This window comes from Topomyia yanbarensis, chromosome 1 (assembly GCF_030247195.1).
Source record: "Topomyia yanbarensis strain Yona2022 chromosome 1, ASM3024719v1, whole genome shotgun sequence".
NCBI lineage: Eukaryota > Metazoa > Arthropoda > Insecta > Diptera > Culicidae > Topomyia > Topomyia yanbarensis.
In genome coordinates this window covers 177,894,825-177,919,067 of record NC_080670.1, presented here as the reverse complement: position 1 = coordinate 177,919,067, position 24,243 = coordinate 177,894,825, and the positions used below count along the sequence as shown (strand labels likewise).

General features: G+C 39.0%; 1 protein-coding gene across 2 annotated transcripts in view; it reads right to left on the bottom strand.

Annotated features, from left to right (window-relative positions):
• Positions 1-24,243, bottom strand: part of LOC131682976 (histone deacetylase 4) — a 113,017-nt gene that overhangs the window by 35,941 nt on the left and 52,833 nt on the right. For both annotated transcript variants that reach the window (XM_058964812.1, XM_058964808.1), the window contains exon 2: positions 9,056-9,186. In XM_058964812.1, coding sequence (XP_058820795.1) covers positions 9,056-9,186 — 131 coding nt within the window. The remainder of the gene's footprint in view (positions 1-9,055; positions 9,187-24,243) is intronic.

Below are 24,243 nucleotides of genomic sequence, written 5' to 3'. Positions count from 1 at the left end.
ACTTAAAAGTTCACGTGCAAGCTTGCGTACACGTTTGTGTACAAGTTCACGTTTGCGTACAAGTTTTTCTCGTCGAATCTGTATTGGTTTCCGTAAAGTTTTGTTATGTACAAGTTTATCTTCAAGTTTGCGTAGAAGTTTACGTACACCGCGCAGAAAGGAACCAATAAATAATTGTCATTACGTATAAATTACCAAAATTTAGACACGATAAATAATGCGTGTATTACGAAAACTCTAATCACATGGATATATAGACAAATGTCTGAGACACTAAAGTAATCACTTTTCATCATATTCTATTGTTTTTGGAATGCCGTGTTTCACCGGAATGAAGGAGCAAGGAACAATAAAATCGTTCACCTGCCGTTTGATTCAATTAAACATAAGCAACACTACTACCTGTCGGCTGAAGTTGCATTTTTTCAAACCAAGCATATCAAAATCAATTCAATAAACGATAAATCTATTATAAATTCTCGTCAACCGGCTGCCCAGAGCAATAAACACATGATAACACTACTGAGAGTTGCCTAGATCTTATCACTCATCGAGGTGAATCCAGATTTGTGTAACTCTTTACCCCATCCTACTAACAAAAACTCCTTCTCGTGACAAACGCGGAGATGCAGAGGTATACACGGCCCGCATAACAACGTTTGCTACACTAATATTCCTTCCCTTCCCCGATGACTGTAAGGTCGTGGCCGTCGCCGTTAATGGCATTTCAAAGTATAGAACTCTCGAAACGTGTACATTGAGGATGGATAGCTACTCCCAGGCCCCATCCGTTGATTCTCTGTGCAATTCGCTCGTTCTGGTCAATCACTGAGTAGCAACTACGAATTAAAGGGCGAACACGAAATTATTGCGACACATTCAACAGGGTATAACTTTTTTACCATTGGGTAAAAATCAACCAAATTTCGCACACTTTCTCATTGATGTGTATTGTTTACATGTTGTCAAACTCGAAGTCGTGTTTTTCGATTCAACCAAAATGGAGGTGAACCAACGCGAGTCGAGAGAACAAATTCTTTCCAAACATCTGGAATTTCTTGACCTGTCGCACCGGCAGTTGGGAAAAATGTTGAACATTCACCATTCAACCGTCTCCAGAGTGTTGAAGCGGTTCCAGGAGCGGTTGACGTTGGACCACGGCAAAGGAGCTGGAAGAAAACCGGGACCGGAGAACAAAAAGACGGAGGGAAAGGTGAAGCGGATGATTAAAGCAAATCCCAACGTCTCAAGCCGTGATTTGGCTAAAAAGATCGGCATGTCGCAGAGCTACGTCTAGAATGCAAAGAAGAGAGCTGGACTACATACATACAAGGTACAGAACTTCCCTCAAGAACTGAGCGGCAACAATCGACGGCTAAAACTCGGGCACGGAAGCTCTACGAGAAGATGCTGACAAAATATGGCTGCTGAGTGATGGACGACGAAACGTATATAAAAGCCGATTTTAGGCAAATTCCACGGTTGAAGTTTTTCACCGGCAAGAGCAAGTTCTATGTGGACGACAAATTTAAGAAGAAGAAAATGTCGAAGTTCGCCTCCAAATATCTCATTTGGCAGGCCATCTGCTCTTGCGGACTGAGGAGTGAGCCTTTCGTGACAAAGGGCACAGTAAATGGCGAGATCTACAAATCTGAGTGCCTCGAGCAGCGCCTTTTACCGTTCTTGCAGCAGCACGCCGAAGCTCCGCTATTTTGGTCGGATTTGGCATCATGCCCCCATTCTAAAAGTGTCCTGGAGTGGTATGAGGTCAATTCTGTCCATTTTGTTTCAAAGGACATGAATCCGCCAAACTGTCCGGAGCTGCGCCCGGCGATGATGAAGCGGGAACTTCGGAAGAGCAAGAAGACAGTCAAAGACGAGAAGGACATGTTAAGAAAATGGAAAAAAACTGAGAAACTGGTACCGAATGAGACTGTAAAGACTTTGACGGAGGGCATCAAGCGAAAAAGCGTTCAATTTTACACTCAAGGCTCCATCGATTAACTTTTCTTTTGATTTTTGAAGTAAATATATGTATAAAATTACCCTAAAATTTTGGTTTGATTTTAAACATTATAAGAAAATTGGCATGACATTTTCGGTGTTGCAATAATTTCGTGTTCGCCCTTTAGTACTGTATAACGGGCGTCCCGGTGATGGCAGCGCAGCGTGAGTTTGTAGATGTGGTCTTGGCGATGGCAAGGCAATTATGCTTCGTTCAAGTAACGGCAAATTGCGCAAACGTGTTGTACCCGATGATACGCTAGAAACCGAGTGGTTTCCAGAAATCGAACTGTCATGTAAAGCAAAATACTCGCCTGAGAAGAGAGACCCCCTCACGACCTCCGACCGCAGGACCGGGACGACAGATTTATTATACAGATTTTAAGTGCAGTTAAAGATCTGATACAGATTTAAAACAGTTTTATTACGATACAGATTATTATCAGAATCATCTGGAAGCTCTGTTCTGATTCCGCCACAGTACAAGAAACTGAAGTCAAGTTCCAAGCTCGCTGTACTGTCATTTTCTCCATTGATGTCATTATGCAATAATCTCTTTCCTGTTTTTGATTTTTTGTTTTGTGACATTAATAAACGTAGTCGACGTTAGTTTTCATTTGCTTGCACGTACAATGACCAATAAAAACATTTTTTAACCCTCCGGAAGTAGCGCTTATGGCCCACTGAACGAGCGCCGCTGGAGCCCTAAGACGATTTCGCTAGATTTTCAGAGCAGCGTGCACTCAGTGCACTAGCGCGACTGCCGGAAGGCTATCTAAATTTTACGAGGCAGCGTCTTTCGTTAAGCCACTTTGATCCGACCTCTATCCTTTTGCTGGGTTAACGAAATACCAATGCTTCGGTCAGGGATGTGGCCAAAAAGTTGAATCTCTCCAAGTCTTTCGTTCAGAGAGCCAAGGATCGGGAGGAGGGACTGCATACGTACAAATTGCAGAAGGCTCAAAATCGTGACGAACGATAAAATACGATGGGGAAGTCACGGACCCGGAAACTGTACACCTGTGCATGCTAACGAAGCCTCATTGTGTCATCATGGACTTCAAGGTCGACTTCCAGCGGCAGTTTCTGGGGCTGCTGTTCTTCACCACCCAGTACAAGTTTAATGTTCCGGAGGAGGTAAGGAAGTAGAAAATTTCAAAGTTTGTCAATAAATACATGATTTGGCAAGCGATCTGCTCATGTGGCAAACGGAATGCGCAGTTTGTGACTATCGGGACTGTAAACAGGGAGATCTATCGCAAAGAGTGTCTACCGAAGTGTCCGCTTCCTCTGTTGAAGCATCACGGGGGCCCTACAATCTTCTGACCGGATCCAGCTTCGTGCCACTATTCAAATGTTATCCTGGAGTGGTACGAAACCAGGGGTTACTTTTGTACCTAAGGACATAAACTCCCCTCCCCCAAAGCACCGGAGGCCGGTGGAAAAATACTGGGCAATTGTAAAGTGAACACTACGGAAGCATCCCAAGGAGCTCAAATATGAGGAAGACTGAAGAAAAAGTGGGTTTCCGTACAGAGGAAGTAGCAGCCAGATGTTGAACAGAGCCTAATGAAAGGAGTTAAGCGCAAGGTGCGAGCGTACGGTTATGGTATTGGAGTAGAATGAAATAAAAATCCCAATAGCTAACTAATGGGCCATATTTTATTGTTTGAAAGTTTGAAAAGGATTGGTGCACCAAATAATTTTCTACAGCGTTTTTTCCTTGCTGCAATTTGATGTGGGATACACTTTAGGGGCCGTACACAAATAACGTAGCATTTTTCGGCGATTTTTGACCCCTCCCTCCCCCCTCGTAGCATTTGGTCACAAAATTCTAACCTACCCCTTGTAAATAACGTAGCATTTACCTACCCCCTACCCCTTCTCCCATGCAAAGCGATCGGGTGAAGAAAAAAAAATTACATGTTTTTCAATTATTTTATATACATGTCCTTTCAAAATGTTTGACGACTTTTATCAACATTTTCATTATAACAGCAAATTGCGTGCAAAATAAGCCCATTTCATCACAAATATAGTGTTGATAGTTTTGTTTTCGATTTTATAGTTTTTTTAGTCAAGGGGAGCATGAAGAGAAGTTCTCTCAGTTCACAATCCTGCAACTGCCAATAGTTCTAAGAAGCATACGTCCATCTAAATTACTAAATTTTGTTTGGTTGAATCCGAAGTGAAAATTTAATTCAGCTTCCAAACTAAGTCTACTGGTTAGCAACATTAGCTAACTAATGTAGCAAGTTAAATCCGCATACAAAATCTTTTCGTATTTTTGCGAACTTGTGAATCATAAAATTTATCTCATGAAAAACCGCATCAAAAGTAATTTGTTTGAATTTAAATTTATTTCTCTTGAAAAAGGAGGATCATTAAATTGTTTTCTCTAAACAATGGGTTTTAAACTTAATGCTACGTCGCACATCTTCTGACCCTACCCTCCCCCTCGTCACACTTCGTCACAAATTTGGTATACCCTCCCTACCCCCCAAAAAGGCTACGTCATTTATGCATGGCCCCTTAGAACCGCAGGAGGTTGCTACATCTAGACCTTTAAATGATCAAAGTCGATGTACTTATGATCAGACGGCTCGAACTCGTTGGGTACGAGCCAGTTTGCCAACTCATGCGTAATACCGTCAGAGCAGAGTTACATTTAATACCTCTTCTCTGCCAGATCCAATATTTTGTGAAACCTAACCATTCCATCAACTTGGTGCTTTTCAAATTGATATCTGAGCTGCCTCAAATTATGTGGTGGGCATTTGCATCACTGCCAGTTATGAGTGGAAACCCATTTCTGACACAACGTGATACAAACCTTCTAAAATCATCAGAAGGTAATGATTCATTATGCGGCAAATATGCCGAACAATAGACGTATTTCTTGTTTATGTTATTAACAGTCATATTGACTGTGACAACAAAACTATCACGAGTTGTGAGGCCGAATAGAAGACATGCGTCAACTATTCACAAGTTTACATGCACGATGCATTTCACGTGGATGAATGCTACGAAGACGGGGTTAAGTAGCTATCCAACATAGAAGTTTCACAGTTCTTGAACCAAAGCTATGGAAGCTTTTCCTTTCTGCAAAAGTCGGGATAGATTCATAGTTGCTGTTGGTTTAGGCTGAAGATTAATTTATGCTACTCTAAGCATGGTCGCTTAACACAGCAAGGGTAAGATCCACGGCGCGGAGAAACTCCTCGACCTGAGAACTTCTGCTTTCAGTCGCCTCTTACGATATGGGAGCAGGAACCCGGTGAAGCAATTCTTGGCTGAGATACTTCAACCCGTCGGATGCCACACGACCTCCTAGTGGACCACAGCGACACAGGTTTTAACGCGGTTTTCACGAAGTTTTTCACACGGATTATCTAATCAACGCGGCCTTTTTGCGTGGATTTTTCAATCATCGCTGGTTTTTCTGTCATTTGAATGCAAACTACTTAAAAATATATATTTTGAGCATATTTCGTAATTAACGCGGTTTTTGCGAAAAAATATTCAGTTCTTTTGAATATAGACTTTTTGAAGAAACGGAAATGACGGATCTTGAAGACTCTTTATGGCTTGCACATAAACAATATTAGTATTTTCAGAATGATCTTGACGAATAGGTGCCAGAGGTCGAAGTTTGGCGCCATTTAAAAAAAGGTCCAAGGCTTGTTATACGTATTTTTAGAAAAATTTTAACGAAAAGGTAGATATCGCCGCGTAAAAAAAATCTGACTGAATATTAGTCTCAACTCACCGTTCGTAATCGTGATATAGTTCACAAAATCATAAAATATTCAATTATTGATGAACTGGTTCATGATTTCCAGAATATTAGTCACAACTCCGCAAAATCATAAACTATCATTCATGATTCGTGAACTGGTTTATAATTCATTGTAAATTATTAACGATCTATCTCACATGCTTGTGATATTCAGAAGACATCCCTGATCATTTTCTATTTCAAGTAACTCTGCACATGAAATTTTCGCGCGAACTATTTCGCAAAATGTAGAATAGTATTCAAGAATCATTTTCGTTCCATGAACTTTTCCATGAACTGTTTATTAGAACCTTCGGCATAGTTATTCATTTCATAAGGTGAAGTGCGGACAGAAAAGCACGCTGAGAACTAAAATACATTTTTTCGTTTATTTGTTTAATTATGATCCAGTTAATACCGAGTAAACAATCCGTTAGTAACCCAAAAATAACATCACGATAAAGTGAAGAGAAATTTAGACTATCACGGTACCGTGATGAAAATTTACGAAAATCGCGACTAAGCTCTTGAAATCATGAACATCGTTTAGCTTTTGGCTCTTTTAGTTGATGTATTTGAATTGTAAAATTAAATTTTTTGTCACCTTTTTTCTCTTGATCCACATTCAAAAATTCTAAATTAATAATTGTTAATGGTAATTTTGTACGTGAATGGTACATAATTTTAGTATCTGTATGCCTTCATTATTACAAAAAATAACAGAACTGGGCTAATTTTTGTCCAAAAGAAAGAGAACGTCCTCTTAAAGAGCTAAAATATCTATCTGGAAGATTTTAGCACAGACTAACAGACATAACACTCGAAAATAATGCTTCGCCCGGTTTAACGGCCATTTTAAATATATTTGTAGTTGGGACTGTGGCCACATTTGTAATTATGGCGCCACTGGTATATTAACAAGCATGTGGGGGATAGACCACTAGTGAAAAATTGTTCCCAAGCTTGATGGGTAACTTACCAGCAAATGAGTGTTTGAGACCGTGAATAAATGGTGGAGTTAGTTTTCTGGGAAAATTGCCGGATCGAAATTTTTTGAGGGAATTCCCTGATAGTGTCATATCTGTTAGTCTGTGATTTTAGGGCCATATTTTATAAAAATGAAGAACCTACTACTGTCGTTCCGAATAAAGCGAGCAACCAAGTCGGTTTAGCAAACATTTGAGGGTAGCGCAGCGATCCATGCTATCCAACTGGAATACAACCTTCAATCTACGTGTAGTTGAGCAGATAGCAGGAGTCAGGAATCAGAATATATTGGCTCAAATGGCACTTTCCCCGTATGCAGTCGGGGATTTATGCTTTGTCGTGCCTTCTCCTTCATTTCCCTGTTTGGAAGGAAAGGAAAAGGAGGAGGGTAGAAGAAAAATGGAGTGGGTGAGAAAATGATAGCACAAAAATAAACAGCAGCTAAGTTAAAATCACAAGTACTTGAGGTCGCCTGCGATAAAACCAAAAGCTCTTTACCGCACTGGATAAAATTTTTAATATGTTACTAAGTTTCAGTCGCCGAAACACTGTTTCGTCTGTGTCGGATTCACAAAGAACACATGTAAATGACGCAGCGCGCTGAATAGTAGCCATGTGATGATTGAGTTTGCAGATCCCGGTTAAAGTCCTGATCTGCATGCCACAGTGTTGTTTCGGAAAGTGTAAGAAGTTTTTCCGCAATTACTGGTCAAAGTTTTTCCAAAAAAGCTTTTGTTTGACGACAAGGTAAGTAGATCGCGCCGATAGTTGCAGTACGCAGTTGAAGCCCAAGACCGGATCTTTTCCTTTATCCAATTTGTTGAAATTGGCAAACCAGAGTCAGGATCAACAAAGTGTTCGTCGGCTCTGTAGTAATGCCCGGACACCCAAATGAGGTTGATAGTATTCTCAAAGCTAATTTCTACTATTTGAATTCGGCATGCAGTCACTAGCTTAGGCTGTGATTTGTCCGAGCTAAGCGCCTTGATTGCATCCTGATCATCCGAGTTTATAACTTTACCGGACAAGCTCTTTTGAAGAGCCGATTGTACCCCGCACTTAATCGCGAAGATTTCTGCTTGGATTACAGTACAGTATCTATCTAGCGAGTGAGATTATTCCAATCTCATTTCACGACAGTAGACACCAGTACCAGCACGTTTCTCCATCAGAGAACCGTCAAGGTAACAGGCCACTTGCGTTTGTTGTTGTCTCTCCATATAGCCAGACTCCTCCAGAGAGGGATTCTTCACATGGAATGTCCTGTAAGGAAAACTACATGTGAATGTAATATCGCTGGTAGCACCCCATATAACTATTTATTTCCACAGTCGTGTATGACTGGTAGCAAGATCAGTAATCTGCAGTCTGTATGCACAGGATAGTGCTTCTTGTTTGATGTGTACGTATAATGGTTTTATATTTAGAAGGGCACTTAAGGACAGCAGTCGGAGTTGTGATGAAAATTGTCGTGTAAATCCAATAGATGTATTTAGGTTTGAGACCCCAGGTCTTTCCAAAAGTCTCCACTGCCCGAAGGCTCGCTTTCTTGACTCTCAGCACAATGTGAACAGACTAGTTCAGTTTACAATCAAATATAACTCGAACGTACTTGACTTGATCCACTCAGTAGCTCAGAGCCAAAAAACTGCAAGAGATGAACTCCGGTTGTTATTCGCTTCTTCGTGAATTGGATTAACTGATAATTTAACTTGTTTACACCACAATTCAACAGCTCCTAATCATTGTTGCATTAAGTCAAAGTATTGTTCGACAGCAACCGGTAGATTTGAAATCTAAGCTTTTTGAGTTTCCGCACCAAGCCGTCGGCAACCAAGTTCCATGGCCAAGGTGATAGAACGCCACCCTGAGGACAACCGTTAATACTCGACCTCCTTTTCTCTACCTATCTCAGTGACGAGCACAGAATGCGGTTACTAAGCATTGCGTTCATCCAACCAGAGATACATGCAGATGTGCCATGACCGCGTGTCGCTTCCAGATTAGACTTAAAGGACACATTGTCAAAAGCACCCTCACTATCTAGGAATACACTCAAACTACAATGCTTGTGAAAGAAGGCCTTTCCAATGTTGTAAACAACATCGTGAAGCAGCGTAATCGTGGATTTCCCACCCAATTAAGTTAACGCATCTGATGTGATGATCGATTATCCGTTCCAAAAGTTTTATATGTAGCAAACAGTTGAGTAGATAGCAGTAGTGAGCCACTGATAACGCAACTTACATCGATTTAAAAATTTTACTATTGCAATATACTTACCTCCAGTATCTGTTGGTTGATATCATTCGGTCCAGCCGCCGGTTGTGATGTGGAGGGTGTGTCCAGTGCGATACCGGTGCTCGGCATCACCAGAACCCGGTCGCGTCCCATTGTCGAGTCGCGTGCCATTTCTGCGAAGGAAATAATAGAGAAATATTGAAATGATTAAGATTGATTAGATAATAAAAGTGTACCAATATGTATGTAGCTAGGGCGGTCTGTTGTGTTGTGTTTCGAAGCACCACCGAAAATACTTTATCGAAAAGATAAACGACTCTCCCGCCACCATCGCAATGGAAGTGTGCTTTCCTTAAAAATGTCGATCACACGTAGGTTCCCGAAATAGTTAGTGGCCGTCATAGCGCGGGGAAGAAAGAAACCAATCACAATACTATTTATAGCGGATGATATAGAGCTGTAATGCGTGCTCTAATAGATGGATGGCACTATTCCCTGTCCCGTTTCATTCCCCACTTTTGCCGAACAAAGGGGACATTATAATTTGTGAATCGAACAAAAACAACACACGCACTTGTTCGTGATAAAATAATGATGGAATTTTCATACGATGGTTCGGAAAAACAATATCTCATTGATTTCAGGGCATCTGATTCCGACGAGTGATGTAATAGAAGTTCTATAGTTTTCCAGCCGCACAACCAGAGACTATTTATTTCATAACCCTTTTAAGTCAGTTGCAATGAATGTGATTAATGAATATTGGGTACAAAAACATATGTTTTCATCCATTTCGTTTCAGAGTGCAGTAAGTAGTAAGAAGTACTGAAGTTATTATTTTTGCCAATCATAAACTGTAGTTCCCCCTTTCTATTGTACACGTCTAAAGACTAAACATGACCTTCAAAGAGTTAAGTGCTTAAGATTGTATACTTGAATTTACTTCCATTAGAATAATCGTATTTCAGAAAATCAGTTCCCACCATACGAACGAGATCGGAAATGCAATCCAAAGGGAAATAATTTAACGGAATAATCTTCATCTGGCTAGCGTGTCAGTATCCAGATGTTAAATTTACACACTTCGCATTCAGTTCCAGTGGGGACGCCGCGACATCTCCGCCAGCGTCTGTCAGCACTGCATCACATCTGTCAGTGGTAAATAATCTATAACCTGTTGTAAATTTAGGATCGCATCTACTGTACGACGACGACCAGCAAGTCACGTAACAAGTGCGTGATGCTACACGGTGATGCCGCGGTTCAACATATTAACCCTCCCCGTTCGTCGAAGTGAAGGTTTTCATATGTGTACACTAAGAATATTTGAAACCCCTTAGTTTCCCACGGTGCTAAATTTAAAACCACAGCCACACCTCCCGCCGCGATGCCGATGGCCGATGTATTGCCACTTACTACATATGAAAACATGAACCGGGGTGGTGGTGATGCGGACGTGGAAGTCATTCACTGCTTCTATTTTGCGTGCGTTGCTCTTGCGTTAAACCTTTATGAACTGCGTAATCTAAGCTGGGTGGATTTTTTGCTTGATAATCCCACTCAGAGCTAGGGTAGAAAGAAAATTCAGTTTGCAAACAGAAGTGGAATTTGAACTGAAACTAGTTGGATGACAGCGCTGCACTGAACGAATGAGTGATTAAGTAAACAAACGGAAACATGGCCTTGAACGCAATAGGCCATGCATTGAAATTTGTTCTACTCTCAAGATGTCAATATTTCGGAGCTTTGCCAATAACAACAAATTTTGTAAATGCAATAATAAATAAACAGTATTCAATTTAAGACACTAATGACATTAATTTGATATCCTCATTTAAAAACTAATAGCGGTACTTGCTTTATCGAGTTTTCAGGTGGCAGACTTATTTTATTGTAAGTTAATATCTTGATCTTTTTTTCATTTGTAAGAGCGGACCTACTGAAAAAACAATGTTTTTTTTAATTTTAAGTCACAACCTCCTGAAAATAGACACTCACGATCCGCAACCTCAACGTCAAACGTGATAACCGGAACAACCGCTTTCTGCGTCGTAGAAACTGCCGATACCCACCTACTTCGGACATCGAAAACGTAAGGCCCTAAATTTAAAGAAGATTGTGAATTCCTCACAGAACACATTCCTCGGCTAAATTCAATAATTCATGAGCAGACGTCGAAAAAAGTTGGCGCATTTTAGTCCAACCGCATCAAACCTGACCCCGAACGAACAGCAGCGCGCTGGTAGAGCATCTCTCCTTCTGACACTAACACAAAGACGACGGGCGTGAAACGTTTGATTTTTTTTTATTTTTATCAACGGCTTTATTTATACTTTATAAGAATATTTATAGTCCCGGCTGTGCGGATTCAAATGGCTGCTGCGGTGGTGGAAGTGAGTGTTGAAAAGCTGGACAGGCAGTTAGTTTACTTACAAGCTGAGTGACGCACGTATAGCACAAACACATTCACTTGCATGAAGCGAACGCGTGGGATCAAAACGTACAAATTTAGAACATCACGCCCAATAGAAGCAGCAGCAACAACAACAACAACAAAATTTTTATGGTTTAACCGGCTGCGACGTCAAGTATCACAACTTTGACGCAGTTCATTCCAAAGCTAGAAAAAAAATGTCGGCGGTTCTGGGCGATCCGCGAAGCTAAACCGAGCTAAGCAGTGACTGAAATAATTTGCTAATTGATTACACTCATGGTGCGTCTCCATCGATCCAGGTTGGCGTGTCGAGTTTTATGGAGATGCATGGTCGCTCGATGGAATACTGATGAGGGGCATTTAGGATCGACGTTGGTCGGTCGAAATTGGATTTTAGGTTTACGATTCAAGTTCAGTTCAGATTAGAATATTGAGGAATGTTTGATTATTAATCGAAAGATTTACGACAGATGAAAAGATTCCCTTTACCGCAGACCCTATTTTGGTATTGAGCTGCAAATGTTGTAGGTAGTTGTATGGCAAAGGGCACATAAAACCTTCCACTTAACTATACGATCAGTGTGTACTTGTCCTCTGTGCAATGAGATTCTACATAAAACAATTATGCAGAAACAATGGCAGCACCCGATATACTACACGTAATCGTGACTCATTTTTGCTGTCGTAATTCAAATTTCACGATTCTTTCTTCTTCTCTAAACACATGTGTTCGCAAACAATTCAAAAATAGTTAAAATTTTAAATATGAGCATGATGTCCATACAATTCATAATTACTACTCTGGGATTGATCAGAACAAGCGAAATTGTACAGAAAATCAACGAATGGGAGAGTATTAAACCTTGAAATAGCGGCATCCTTGACGTCCTTACAGTTATGGGGGAAGGAAAGGAATGTTAGTGTAACAAACTTTGTTGTGAAGACCGTGTATACCTCTGCATCTCTGCGTCACGGGAAAAGGTTTTTCTAAGGAGGATGGCGGGGTAAAGAGTTACACAAATTTGAATTCATCTTGATAAATGATACGATCTACGCAACTCTAACAAGTGTTATCATGTGTTGATTGCTCTGGGTAGCCGGATGCCGAGAATTTATGATGGATTTACTAGTATTTGTGCGCGTTGTTATGCCAGCTGAAGGGATTAATCAACGGTATAAAATAAGTACTATCTAAGTACCAGCAACGACCGACTTTGTATATGACGAATTTCGCACTAATTGGTATTCAGCGTTGGCAGCACCAAATACAAATATGTTAAATAATTTGTATTTGGCAGCACCCTCTCAGATTTTAATGAAACTTTCTGTACATGAAGATGTTATCACAAAAAGCCACTTTGCATACTTTGTTTTTCCAAAAATGATCTAGACTGTCTTTTGAAAAGGGTTAAACTTTTTTACCAATTTTTTTCAAATTGCTATAGTCTAAAAATGACAAATCCTACAAAAAATGTTGTGGGAATGATTTTCACAAAATTAGTCAAATTTTTGAATAAAAATAATAAAAAAAATTCTTCATCGACTCCCACACTGAAAGAAAGCGATTTTAAAAATTTAAAGTAGATTTACTCAAAAACCTCATCTTTGATTTGGATGAAATTTTGTTCCAGGATGGGTAATTATGTTCCCTACCTACCGTCCAAAAATTCAAGTTGGGCACTTTCAAGGAAAAAAAGTTATTTGAAAAAAATTTCCCTGCCTAACTGATTTTTTTTACAGTGTATTTGTATCGAAGACTAAGCCAGGCTAGTTGCCTGATACATGTAAAAAGTAACAGTAACGAATTTGGTATATATTCATAAAAAAACCTGAAATGTAAACTTTAAAATTAGCAAAATAATTAATTAACGCTAATAGGCTTCTACTTTTACATTTTTTTAAAAACAATGACGATGACGAAGATAAATCGACGCACAATGACCTCCACTGCGAGCCGTGTCCAATATCCCCACCATTAAGCTGTGGAATAATGTTTGCAAACACGGCCCACAGCAAAAATCATTTCACATCGACCCGCGAGTCGGCCACGCCAGTGCGTACAGACCAGTGGTCGTTTGTTTGAGCATGTGTGGAGTATGAAAAAACTCCACACATGAACAAGACCCATAAGCTCTCTCGGTCTCCTCGATGCATTACTATAGAGGCGTAATGCAATAACCATTTTAAAACAATTATCTGACAGAGATTCTTTAGCACTGATGCACGCAATATGCTTGATGATGTTTGCAATACCGTCAAACCCCAAACCTAGGGGGGAATACAAGGTAGGCCTTTTTTAAAACAAAAAATGAGAATACCTCAAGAACTGTTCGGTATATCAAATTATTCGGTTCAATAAAATGGTGTATTTCTATGATGGCAACAATTTCGTGGAAATTAAATGTTTAAAAATCTTTTTTTTTTAACAGTTGTCCTACTGGAGTTGTAGAGCTAGGTTCCCGGAAGGGTTCCTCATCAGAATCACACACTACAATTGCAGACGAGACAGGCAACGTTGCCCATTAAAGCGCTGCTTAAGGCTAATTGCAGCGAACGTGATTCTGAATGTGATATTCATTGTACGGTTTAGACATGTACGGGCGTAGAGATTTTGCGATCGCGTGTATCATTGCGAAGGACTCGAGCAATTGTACGCTAAAGTGTTTAATCGCGTGTGCGTTTGTATGTTGCGTGTGCTAACGTGTAACTTCACGTGTGTAAATATGATTTTATAACCTAGCCGTTAGCATAATCGCGTGTGTTCTTGGATGATCGCGCGCGAACCGTGAATCTGATACTTAGTTTTCGGTGTGCGGTTTAGATTCTAAAAGAAAGTATGATCTTCCATATCACTGAATTTCCCGGTCATGTCGCCATGGAACGTGTTGTCCAGTGGATATGAGAGCTTTCTTTTTTAATTGGTTTAATTGAAGACATGGACCTAGTCTGCTGATACCAAAGATAGAAACTTCCGGAAGTAACTGATTCATGATCGTGCGAGCACGGGAGTTATTAGGTTCGAGCTTGAAATCGCGTTTGAAAATTCATACGCGCTGAGGCGTTCACCTGATCACTGGGATGTTATCATGAGAGATCGCGCGTATAAATGCCGTGGATAGTCGCGAAGGGCTCAAGCATTTGTACGTTATCGGGTTTGTCACGTGATCCTTGCTAAGAACTAAATAAGAAAAAAAAGAAGTAATAATGATATATTTGTTTAATGCCATAAACTCTTTTTTAAGGGATTATTAATAAAAAAATATACATAGTTGCTAAATTTGACAATATCTTCTCATAAACTGAGTTTTATTGGATTCTGACATCATTACGACTTTCGGGTAAAAATACACTGAAAAAAATTCAGCTTGGGCAAAGAAAAGTTTTTTTCAAATAACTTTTTTTCATTGAAAGTGCCCAACTTGAATTTTTGACGGTATATGAGGAACATAATTACCAATCTTGGAACAAATTTTCATCCAAATCAAAGATGGAGTTTTTTAGCAAATAGACTTTAAATTTTTAAAATCGATTTTTTTCAGTGTAGGAGTCGACGAAGAATTTTTTCAATATTTTTATTCAAAAATTTTACTTGTTTTTTGAAAATCACTCCTACAACATTTTTGGTAGGATTTGTCATTTTTTGATTGTAGCCATTTGAAAAAAAAAAAATGGTTAAAATTTTTTGACCCTTTTCAAAACAGTCTAGATTATTTTCGAAAATAAAATTGCAAAGTGGCTTTTTGTGACAAAGTCTTCATGTACAAAAAGTTTCATTAAAATCTGAGAGGGTGCTACCAACTCTGAATACGATTTAGCGCGAAATTCGTCAGAGTCACCTAGGCCGCCCTGACAAGAAGGGTTCGCTGGGCAACCAGTACCCGAGTAGTGGGCAAACCCCTACTTACAAACTACTTCTACCCAAATTTTCAAGAAAAAATACCCAATAGGTCATGTTCTACAGCGTTTTTCCGTGATGCAATTTGATGTGGGGCACCCTTTAATAGCGTTTTTCTCGAAAGAGCGTTTTTCAAATTGGCGAACACGATAACTCAAAAGCTAATCAACGAATTGACTTGATATTTTTATAAGACTGCACAATATGTGTAGCCTGTCGATGAACTCTGAATAACAAAAATTACTCCCCATAATTTTGAAGAAAAGTGAGCGAATTTTACAGTAAAATACGAGATTTATAAGTTTTCATGAAGCCATTTTCCGGAACTCGAACTTTTATCTATTTTTTTTGTGGTTCATCGACTAACTACAAGTATAAGCTTTACGAAAGTTAGAGCCGTATCAGACAATTTTATCGAGAGCTATCGTTTTCGCCACGGCGCTGCTCGACGTGGAAATGGTTGGACGTCTACTTTTGGAACACTCGTATGTGTGGTTCTGTGTGACTAATTTTTTTTTGTGCGCCATGAATGTATAAATAAATCTTAACATTACACAACATATCCATTGTTACCTTGCCTTCAAAATCGTAAACCAAAATAACCACCGGTTTGAGCACTTTACACCAGGCGCCCCCCTTAAGCTACAACACGTTCGTAACCGTGTACTGGTAACGTTGAGAATTTTAACCCAGGCAGAAAACTTCATTGCGAAGCACAACATGTAACACAATGTCTAACATGACAACGGGAAAGCCAAGATACCTATTTTCATCGTAAGCGATAAAATAGAAGTACGTTCACACGACCTAGCACCGCGCACCAAATCAGACTACATTAAAAGATTCATGTCGAAATGCGAAGAAGTGGCACCCGTTACGAGCGATACTTTGAAAAACCTTTTCACTGACTGACCAAATCTATCTCTTCCTATCTGATTTTTGTAGTCAAAGCAGTAAAAAACATCAAATTCACGCAAATAACGTTGTGCACCAACTATGGTCAGATTTATGCGTGCCAGTTCTGTACCCAAACAGTACATTACGGAAAGGACGGACAGCAACAAACAGCCTTTGACATACGTTGCCGAAACATAATCAAAAAGCTATCCAAAACCATTTTGGATCTCTTAACCTATTGCCTGTATCAACGGAGTAGTAACAAACGATTGCGACCAGTACGTTCGGGCCAGCAACATCAATAAAGTCTCTTTACAAAGTTGGATGAAGCACCGCTCTAGCGGCCGAGTTTCGAACTACTTTGGTGCAACCTCATGAAAGCTTAGATATTAATCATCGGCTTTGCTGAACACACTAAACTTCCATTCTAGCCTTGAGGAGTTATTAATTTATTCTCCGTTTTATCCGAACATTGTGTGCAACGCGGGTGGCGTCGTGAAAACTGTCGAATAGGAATAGACGATAACTTGAAGCAACATATAATGTTACTTGAAATGTATATGAGCCAACACAACATAAAAAGGGTGCTACTAACAAGAATGTGTGTAAATCATTGAAACTTTTCAGTAAAAACCTGTTTTAATCCACCTAGTGGTGCAATTGGGCCTTTCTCATTTGTCTAAACTACGGTTATGTTATGTTGAATACAATGGTGAAAATGTTTATTGCATATTCAGTACGATTTGAACATACATGCAATGGATCGACAGGCAAGATCTTGAGATACTATGTTTCGACACTGAAACATCGCTTGAAACCAGCGGCGGATCAATGAGGAAGATCCGGTGGTCCGGACCGTGCCGAAAATTTTCAACTTGTTAAGAAATTTTAAACTAGTTTTGAATTTAAAGTAGGAACCCCTCATTGCATACTTCTACCGAAGCCTTTATAGGCCGGAATTAGGTTGACGATTTTTAGAGTGATTCCATAATCTTTCTATAAGAGAAAGGCAAAAATATGCCAAAACCCAAAACAGTAAATTTTCGTCAATTTATTTTTTAGATTTCACCAAATCTCAACGTTTCATGCATTTAAAAGCTATTTGGCATCAAAAATGTAAATTTGATTTTGAAATTTTCCCTTATTCCACCCTTTAAGAATTTTTCATTTCAGTTTATATGGGAATTTACTGTGCGGTCGCACTTTTCAATCCGTAACTCCGGAACCGGAAGTCCAATCAATAAAAAAAATCAATATCAGCCGGTGGGAAAGTTGTACCTTTCATTTGAGACTAAGACTTGTGCAAATCGGTCCAGCCATCTCTGAGAAACAGGCATTTTTTTCCACATACACACATACATACACACACAGACATTTTCCGATCTCGACGAACTGAGTCGAGTGATTGCATAACCTTTCTATATCAGAAAGGCAAAAATCAAATCATGTTTCTTTTGCAAGCTGAATTCACACAGAATAAAACAATATTTCACCTCCTTTTTGGCGAATGCGTGTTGGGGATTCATGCTGTGAGTAGCACTTGGATGTTGTTCGCGGTACATCACGCTATGATCTTTTTTCTGTAATGCCAAATGTGGCCAAATCAGAACGAAACAATTGCGTTGCTTGAGGAAAGGCAACAGACATTTTTCCAGGCACTCCTGCACATAAATTTGCTGGTTATTGGTCCCGGCTGCGATGTAAATGTCGCTCTTCAAGCCACAGGTGCAGTTGGCTTGCCAAACAATTTTTTTTTTAAGATCGTCGCCATGTGTTTGAAAATCTCTGTCACCTTTCCTCGACGTCTAATATTCCTGTTCAGGAAGCTGTTTAAAGTCTGTCTTGACGTAGGTTTCGTCATCCTGTACCAGGCAAGCAAACTTCGTCAGTATCTTCATGTTTCCACGATCGATCTCTGGTCGATTTATTTTTCTTATCGATACAAACTGGTCTCCACTTTCTTGTGAGCCAATTGTTCGGCTCGTTTTTTAGCACGATGCTCCCAACTTGCTTGCGACATTTTGGACAAAGAAGTTGAGATTCCGCTTGAAACAGATTCACCACGATCCAAGCTTCCTGGTTGTCTACAAATGTTGTCCAAACTTTTTCATTACGTTAGTGACAGCTGATTTGGCCACATTCAACAATTCCGTCAACTTGGCGGGCAGGCAATTTGGATTTTCGCGATACGCGACGCTATTTTCCCACCTGAAGAGCGAATGCGGAATCAAACAGTAGTCATAATGCACATAGGGTAATGAGCCCATTTTTGTCATGCTTCTAGAAATGTGGCACGAAAAGGCTAGGCATTGAATCAATCAAACATCGATCCAATATTTCTAACATGTGTACATATAGCTCGGTAGGCACCGAACCGTAATGAAAATCAGAACACGATGACCCAAAATCACAGGAAGTATAAGAAGAAGTTGTCCAAATTGGTAAAAAATATTTGTCTGGCAAGCAATCTGCGAATGGGACCAAAATGATTCTGATTCAGACAAAGCTACAATATGTTAAAACACAACTTCTACTTTTGGAGGTCTCGCGAAGGTCTGCCTCTGTTATGGACAGATCGAGCACCACAGATTAGTCTGCTGCAGAAGTGTCTGATTTGGCAGTCCATATGCACTTGGGGCAAACGTCGCGAACCATTCGTGACCAAAAGAGTCATGTACGGAGAGATTTACGAAACTAAGTGCCTCCAAAAGCAATTTTTGCTGCTTTCAAGGCTGTACAACCAAAAGCTATGGTTTTTTTATCCTGATTTGGCGTCATACTACTATTCCACGGATAGATAGTAGTTAGCATAATAACAAATGACACGCGCACGAAATTGCTAGTATGTCCGTCAAATAAGGTAAGGTTTTTGCTACATTTAATACTTGTTTCAGCCGCTCAAAATTATTTCATATTCTCGTAGCGAATGCAAGCGATAGTTTCTTAATTGTAGCCTTAGTTTGTTTAACACACTTTTTTGTATTCACCGTTGCGATCTTCCAAAACAGGTATTTTAGGTACCTGAGTCTCCTGGTGCCCAAACCAGAGATACCGATACTATAGAATTGAGCACTACTGATCTGCAGTTTTTAATAGATTTCCTATCTCTACTAACAATCTGTCTTCTCCCGAGACACTTGTGGAGTGCGCATTAGTATATACGGTCTCTAGCATTAAGAAATACCGGACTAATATTCCTTCTCATTCCTGCTGCGATCTACGTTCCCATCTGGCTGGCAGCAGTCGTGAAGGGTGACTTGTCACTCCCAAACATTATCATCTATTGATTTTCTGCTTCAATTTCAGCTAGTCCCGATCAATAATGGCATTGTAACCAGGTATGGTTACACAAGCTAAAGGACAAGCGATGAAACGTGATTGTTCCAGAATGCTTGACAAGCTATTCACGCATTTGGGAGAACATTTTTTCGTATCTATATGGAATAGACTGATTTGGTCCTGGAATGCTTCATGGTCATTTTTAATGTAAATTTGAGTGCTGTGTTGAATGGTGTAATTAGAATTCTGCACTTTAAAAGTCCAGAATACTAAAATATATGCTTAAAACAGTTTTTTACGGTCAAAATCGCATGATTTCGAAACCGTTAACTTTGAAAGTTTAGTATCTTCTTAGAAGTTTTATAATAGAATGCATCGCATCTTGAAAAAAAAAATCGTCGAATAATCCCCTTACAAATAGTAATGGAGAATAAAATCTTCAAAAAACATCATTAGGTATATGATGATTCCAGTAAAGTTGTAGACACTAAAACAACTTTGTTGAAGACATGAATACTCTATGAATTCAGGGTGTTGAGATATATTAGGTTATTTGCAAGAACAAAACCGTTAAAACAAGTTGTTTCATGAAATTCCGGGAATATTGTTCTATATCTTGATAAGCTGCACACATAGAGCTCTTATGTCTTCAACAAAGTTGTTTTCAATACCATTCTCAACAACTTCACTGAAGACGCTAAATCTCTAAATCTCATCCTTGGAAATTATAATGGAGAGCATCTCCATTATAATTTCCAAGGGACGAATCACCGACTTTTTGTGTTATATAAGAAAACTTCTCAGAAGAAACTGAACATCTTAAGTTGACGGTTTCAAAATTATGCAGTCCTGACCGTAAAAACTGTTTTTTAATTTTTTTCAGTATCCTTGACTTTAAAAGTGCACAACTTGAGAACGCGACCTTGTATGTAAAATCTAATTACGCCATGCAACTCAGCATTCAAATGTAAGCCAAAAATAGCTATTTTCATAAGTGATAATATTAAATATTTTGAAATGCTCCTATAAAATTAACCCTGACGTACTAAAGTCATACAGAATTTTTTCATCATTCTCCTTCTACTTTCGCAAAAAAAACACTCAAGTTGTTTTTTTTTGTCGAACAGTGTAAATTGGAATTTGAAAACGAAGAAATTGTCATTTATGTACATTATAAAAAAGATGGCCAAAGTGGAATCCCTGGTGGACGGTGATACAAATTGGTTCAGAAAATATAATTTTAACACGACATCGAAAGAAAATGCTCGTTACGTCATTCAAACTCAGCGAAGATACCATTCGTCTGTTTTTAACAGAAACGCGCCACGAACAGCTCTTATTATAGATATTCGAAATTCGTTCTTCGATAATGTTTAACATCTCTTTTGATTGTATTTAAATTTAAAAAGTCTATAGCAAGTTGGAAATGGACCCATTTCCAGCGTTATGGTTCTGCGCAGAACGTATTTTTTTTTGTTAATTAGAAAATCCGCGTAAAAAAACCGCGTTTATTCGAAAATCCGCGTAAAAAAAACTCTCAGCAAAAGACTTAGAATATATTTGGAAGTTTTTTTTGCGCGGATTTCGCAATTAACCCATTCATGCCCATGTTGTTTGTGGACAATAATGTTTTTAAACAGCTATAACTTTTGATTGAGCCAAGGTTTGCTCACAAAAACAAGTAAGGGTTATGAATGCGACTATTGCCTTTCATTTGAGTATTAACAGTTACAAGGATCAGCTCTAGAACTGATGTTATTGAAATGCATCTGATTGGATTCCGATGGAGCAGTGCTGCCAGGGACAGTTTGTACTGATGACGGAAAATGATTTTTTCAGATATCTTCGTTATGTTGCAATACTATTAAAAACTGATAAAACTTATCAATTTAGACTGTCTTTGGCAACGATTCTCACGCAAGTGGACTGTTGTAAATATTCTAGAAGAATTGTATTGAGCATTGGAAGGTAAAAATTGAGCAGCTTCTAGCACTGCGAGGAAGGCACCTATCTTGATGAAAAAAGGCTTTTCGTGTGTCTTGACACCACCGTGTTCAAGGAAAAATAGTTTTGTATTCCTACCTGCACTAGAAAAACGTTGGACATGAAAGGGTTAACACGGTTTTTGCAAAAAAAAATATAAGTCCTTTTGAATGCAAAAGATTTAGAAGATTTTCGGAAAGATGGAAGAGACGGGTCTGGAAGACTCCTTATGGACCACACCCCAACAATATGGGTATTTTCGGAATGGTCTTTACGAGTATGTGCCAGAAATAAATAAATCTGCACCTTCCCCGCAAGGTTTTCCATGAAAATTGATTTTTGGCGCCATTTTCAAATCCCAAATGGCGACTTCCGGCTTAGCGAGATTCTCTAGAACTCAATCAACATGAGTATTTTCGGAATGGTTTTGACGAGTAGCAGACAAACGGTTGGCGTCATTGTAAAATTCTAGATGGCGACTTCCGGTTTACCGAAATTCCCGCATGAAAAATTTGGGCAATCATCTAAATCACCCTCAAATATAAGATCTAATCATAAACCAGCAAAATGAAAAATATTTTTTGGTTCGTCTAGGAAAGTGCGGTGAGAATGGAAGAGAGAGAAGAAAGAGACGTATGTGGTGTGAGTTGGGGGCTTGAATTTATTCAAATTAAACATATTGCTTAAATTTAAGTAAATTCAACTGTTTAATTAAAACTATTTGTACTACAACTTCAACTTCCAAAAATACCAATATTGATTGGGTCATTCGTGAAATCGGAAATCGCCAGCTTGGATTGAAAAATGGCGTCAAAAATCAATTTTTGAAACCTACTCGTTAAGATCATTCCAAAAACACTCATATTGACTGGGTTATAGTGAATGTGACTAACCCGGAAGCCATCTTGGAATTCAAAGTGGCGTCAAACATCGATCTTTGTTTACTACTCGTCAAGACCATTCCGAAAATACCCACATTGATTGGGTTATAGCGAATTTCGCTATACCGGAAGTCGCCATCTTTGATTTTAAAATGGCGTCAAAAATCAATTTCTGGAACATACTCTTCAAGACCATTCCGAAAATACCCATTTTGTTGGGGTGCGGGCCATAAGTCTTTTGCATTCAAATGAACTTAGAATATTTTTGGCAAAAACCGTGTTAATTGCGAAATCCGCGCAAAATAAAAAATTGCCAAAATTCATCTAAGTTCTTTGCATTTAAAAGGACTTAGAATTTTTTTAGAAAAAAAAAAGTCTAAGTCTTTTGCATTCAAAAGGACTTAGAATATTTTTTGCAAAAACCGCGTTAATTGGAAAATCCGCGTTTAAAAACTGTGTTAATTGGAAAATCCGCGTAAAAAAACCGCGTTAATTAGAAAATCTGCGTAAAAAAACCTCGTAAAAAACCGCACCAAAAAAAAAACCGCGTAAGAAAACCTGCGTGCATAAATTAGTTATGGAATTTGCGTTTCGACCTCGTCTCATCAGAATCCGACACTTACTTAGCGACGGGACTGAGCTAGCGCCGGATTGGCACTAGCTCCAAAAAACGAAAATACTATTTATGTTTCTGAGCAAACCCGTAGTCCTGCGTGATGTCCCCCAAGAAAAGGTGTTCTGATTAAGCTGAGGAGAATTAATGAAATCGAAACTTAGTTTTTACCAAAATTTTTCTTTACTAAGGAGAAATACAGCATAGTACATATCGCATTGGCTTGCTCTGAAACACAAATAGTATTTTCGTTTTTTGGAGCTAGTGCCAATCCGGCGTTAGGTTTGTTCTGTCACTAAGTTAGTGTCGGATTCTATTGAAACGAAGTCGAAAGGCAAATTTCATAACACATTTAGTTATAGGTGCTCTTCCCGCGCACAAAAGGCTTTAAACAATTTTGTTTTTAATGGAGAAAAATAGTTTTCATCAAAAATTTTCTCCACTAAGGAGAAATATAGCATAGTATTTTAGAAACTAAATATCGCAATCAAAAACAATTTAGAAACTTATTTATTTTAGAATATTTTAGAATTTTAGAAATATCAGAACTTTCATTTAAACTAGATTGGTTAAGATCCGTTTATCCATTCACTTTAGCGTCTGGGAATTACGCACATACGTACACATCTATTATCATAGAATTCTTAGTCGACCGTTACCGGTAGTAGACGTAGTTGAACAGCGCTACGCTACAAGTATTTATTTGATTAATTTAATTGAAGCCGCGCGCGATTTTCGAAAAAAAATAGTCAGCATTATGTCGTGCAGTGTTCGATCGTGTTCAATTAGTGATGATCGTTTTTTATGGAAGTGCGAGTTTTGCAACAAATCGTATCACGCGGCCTGTGTAGGAGTGCAACGGCACCAAGAGCATCACATCACGTCTTTTATGATTCCTCTATGCTCGGATTGTCAGCATAATCTTAAAACGGGGATTGACACACGTAAAGTGCTTTTCCAACAGGAGCAGCTCTTTAATTTAATCAAGACGCAAACGGATTCCAATCTTCGAATGGCTGCTGACATCAAAAAGTTGAACGCATTTGGTGAACTGTTCGATAACATTGATCACCAGCTAAAAGAAGCGGTGACTAATGTAAATAATATCACCTGCGCGAAAGTTGATTATGCGGTGTCAACATTATCGCGCAATGGAAAACAACGCGGTCAATAAGGCCGATGAGCTCGTTGTTTTAAAAAATCATATAACGTCATTATTCAACATATCTATGGAATCCACAAGGAAGC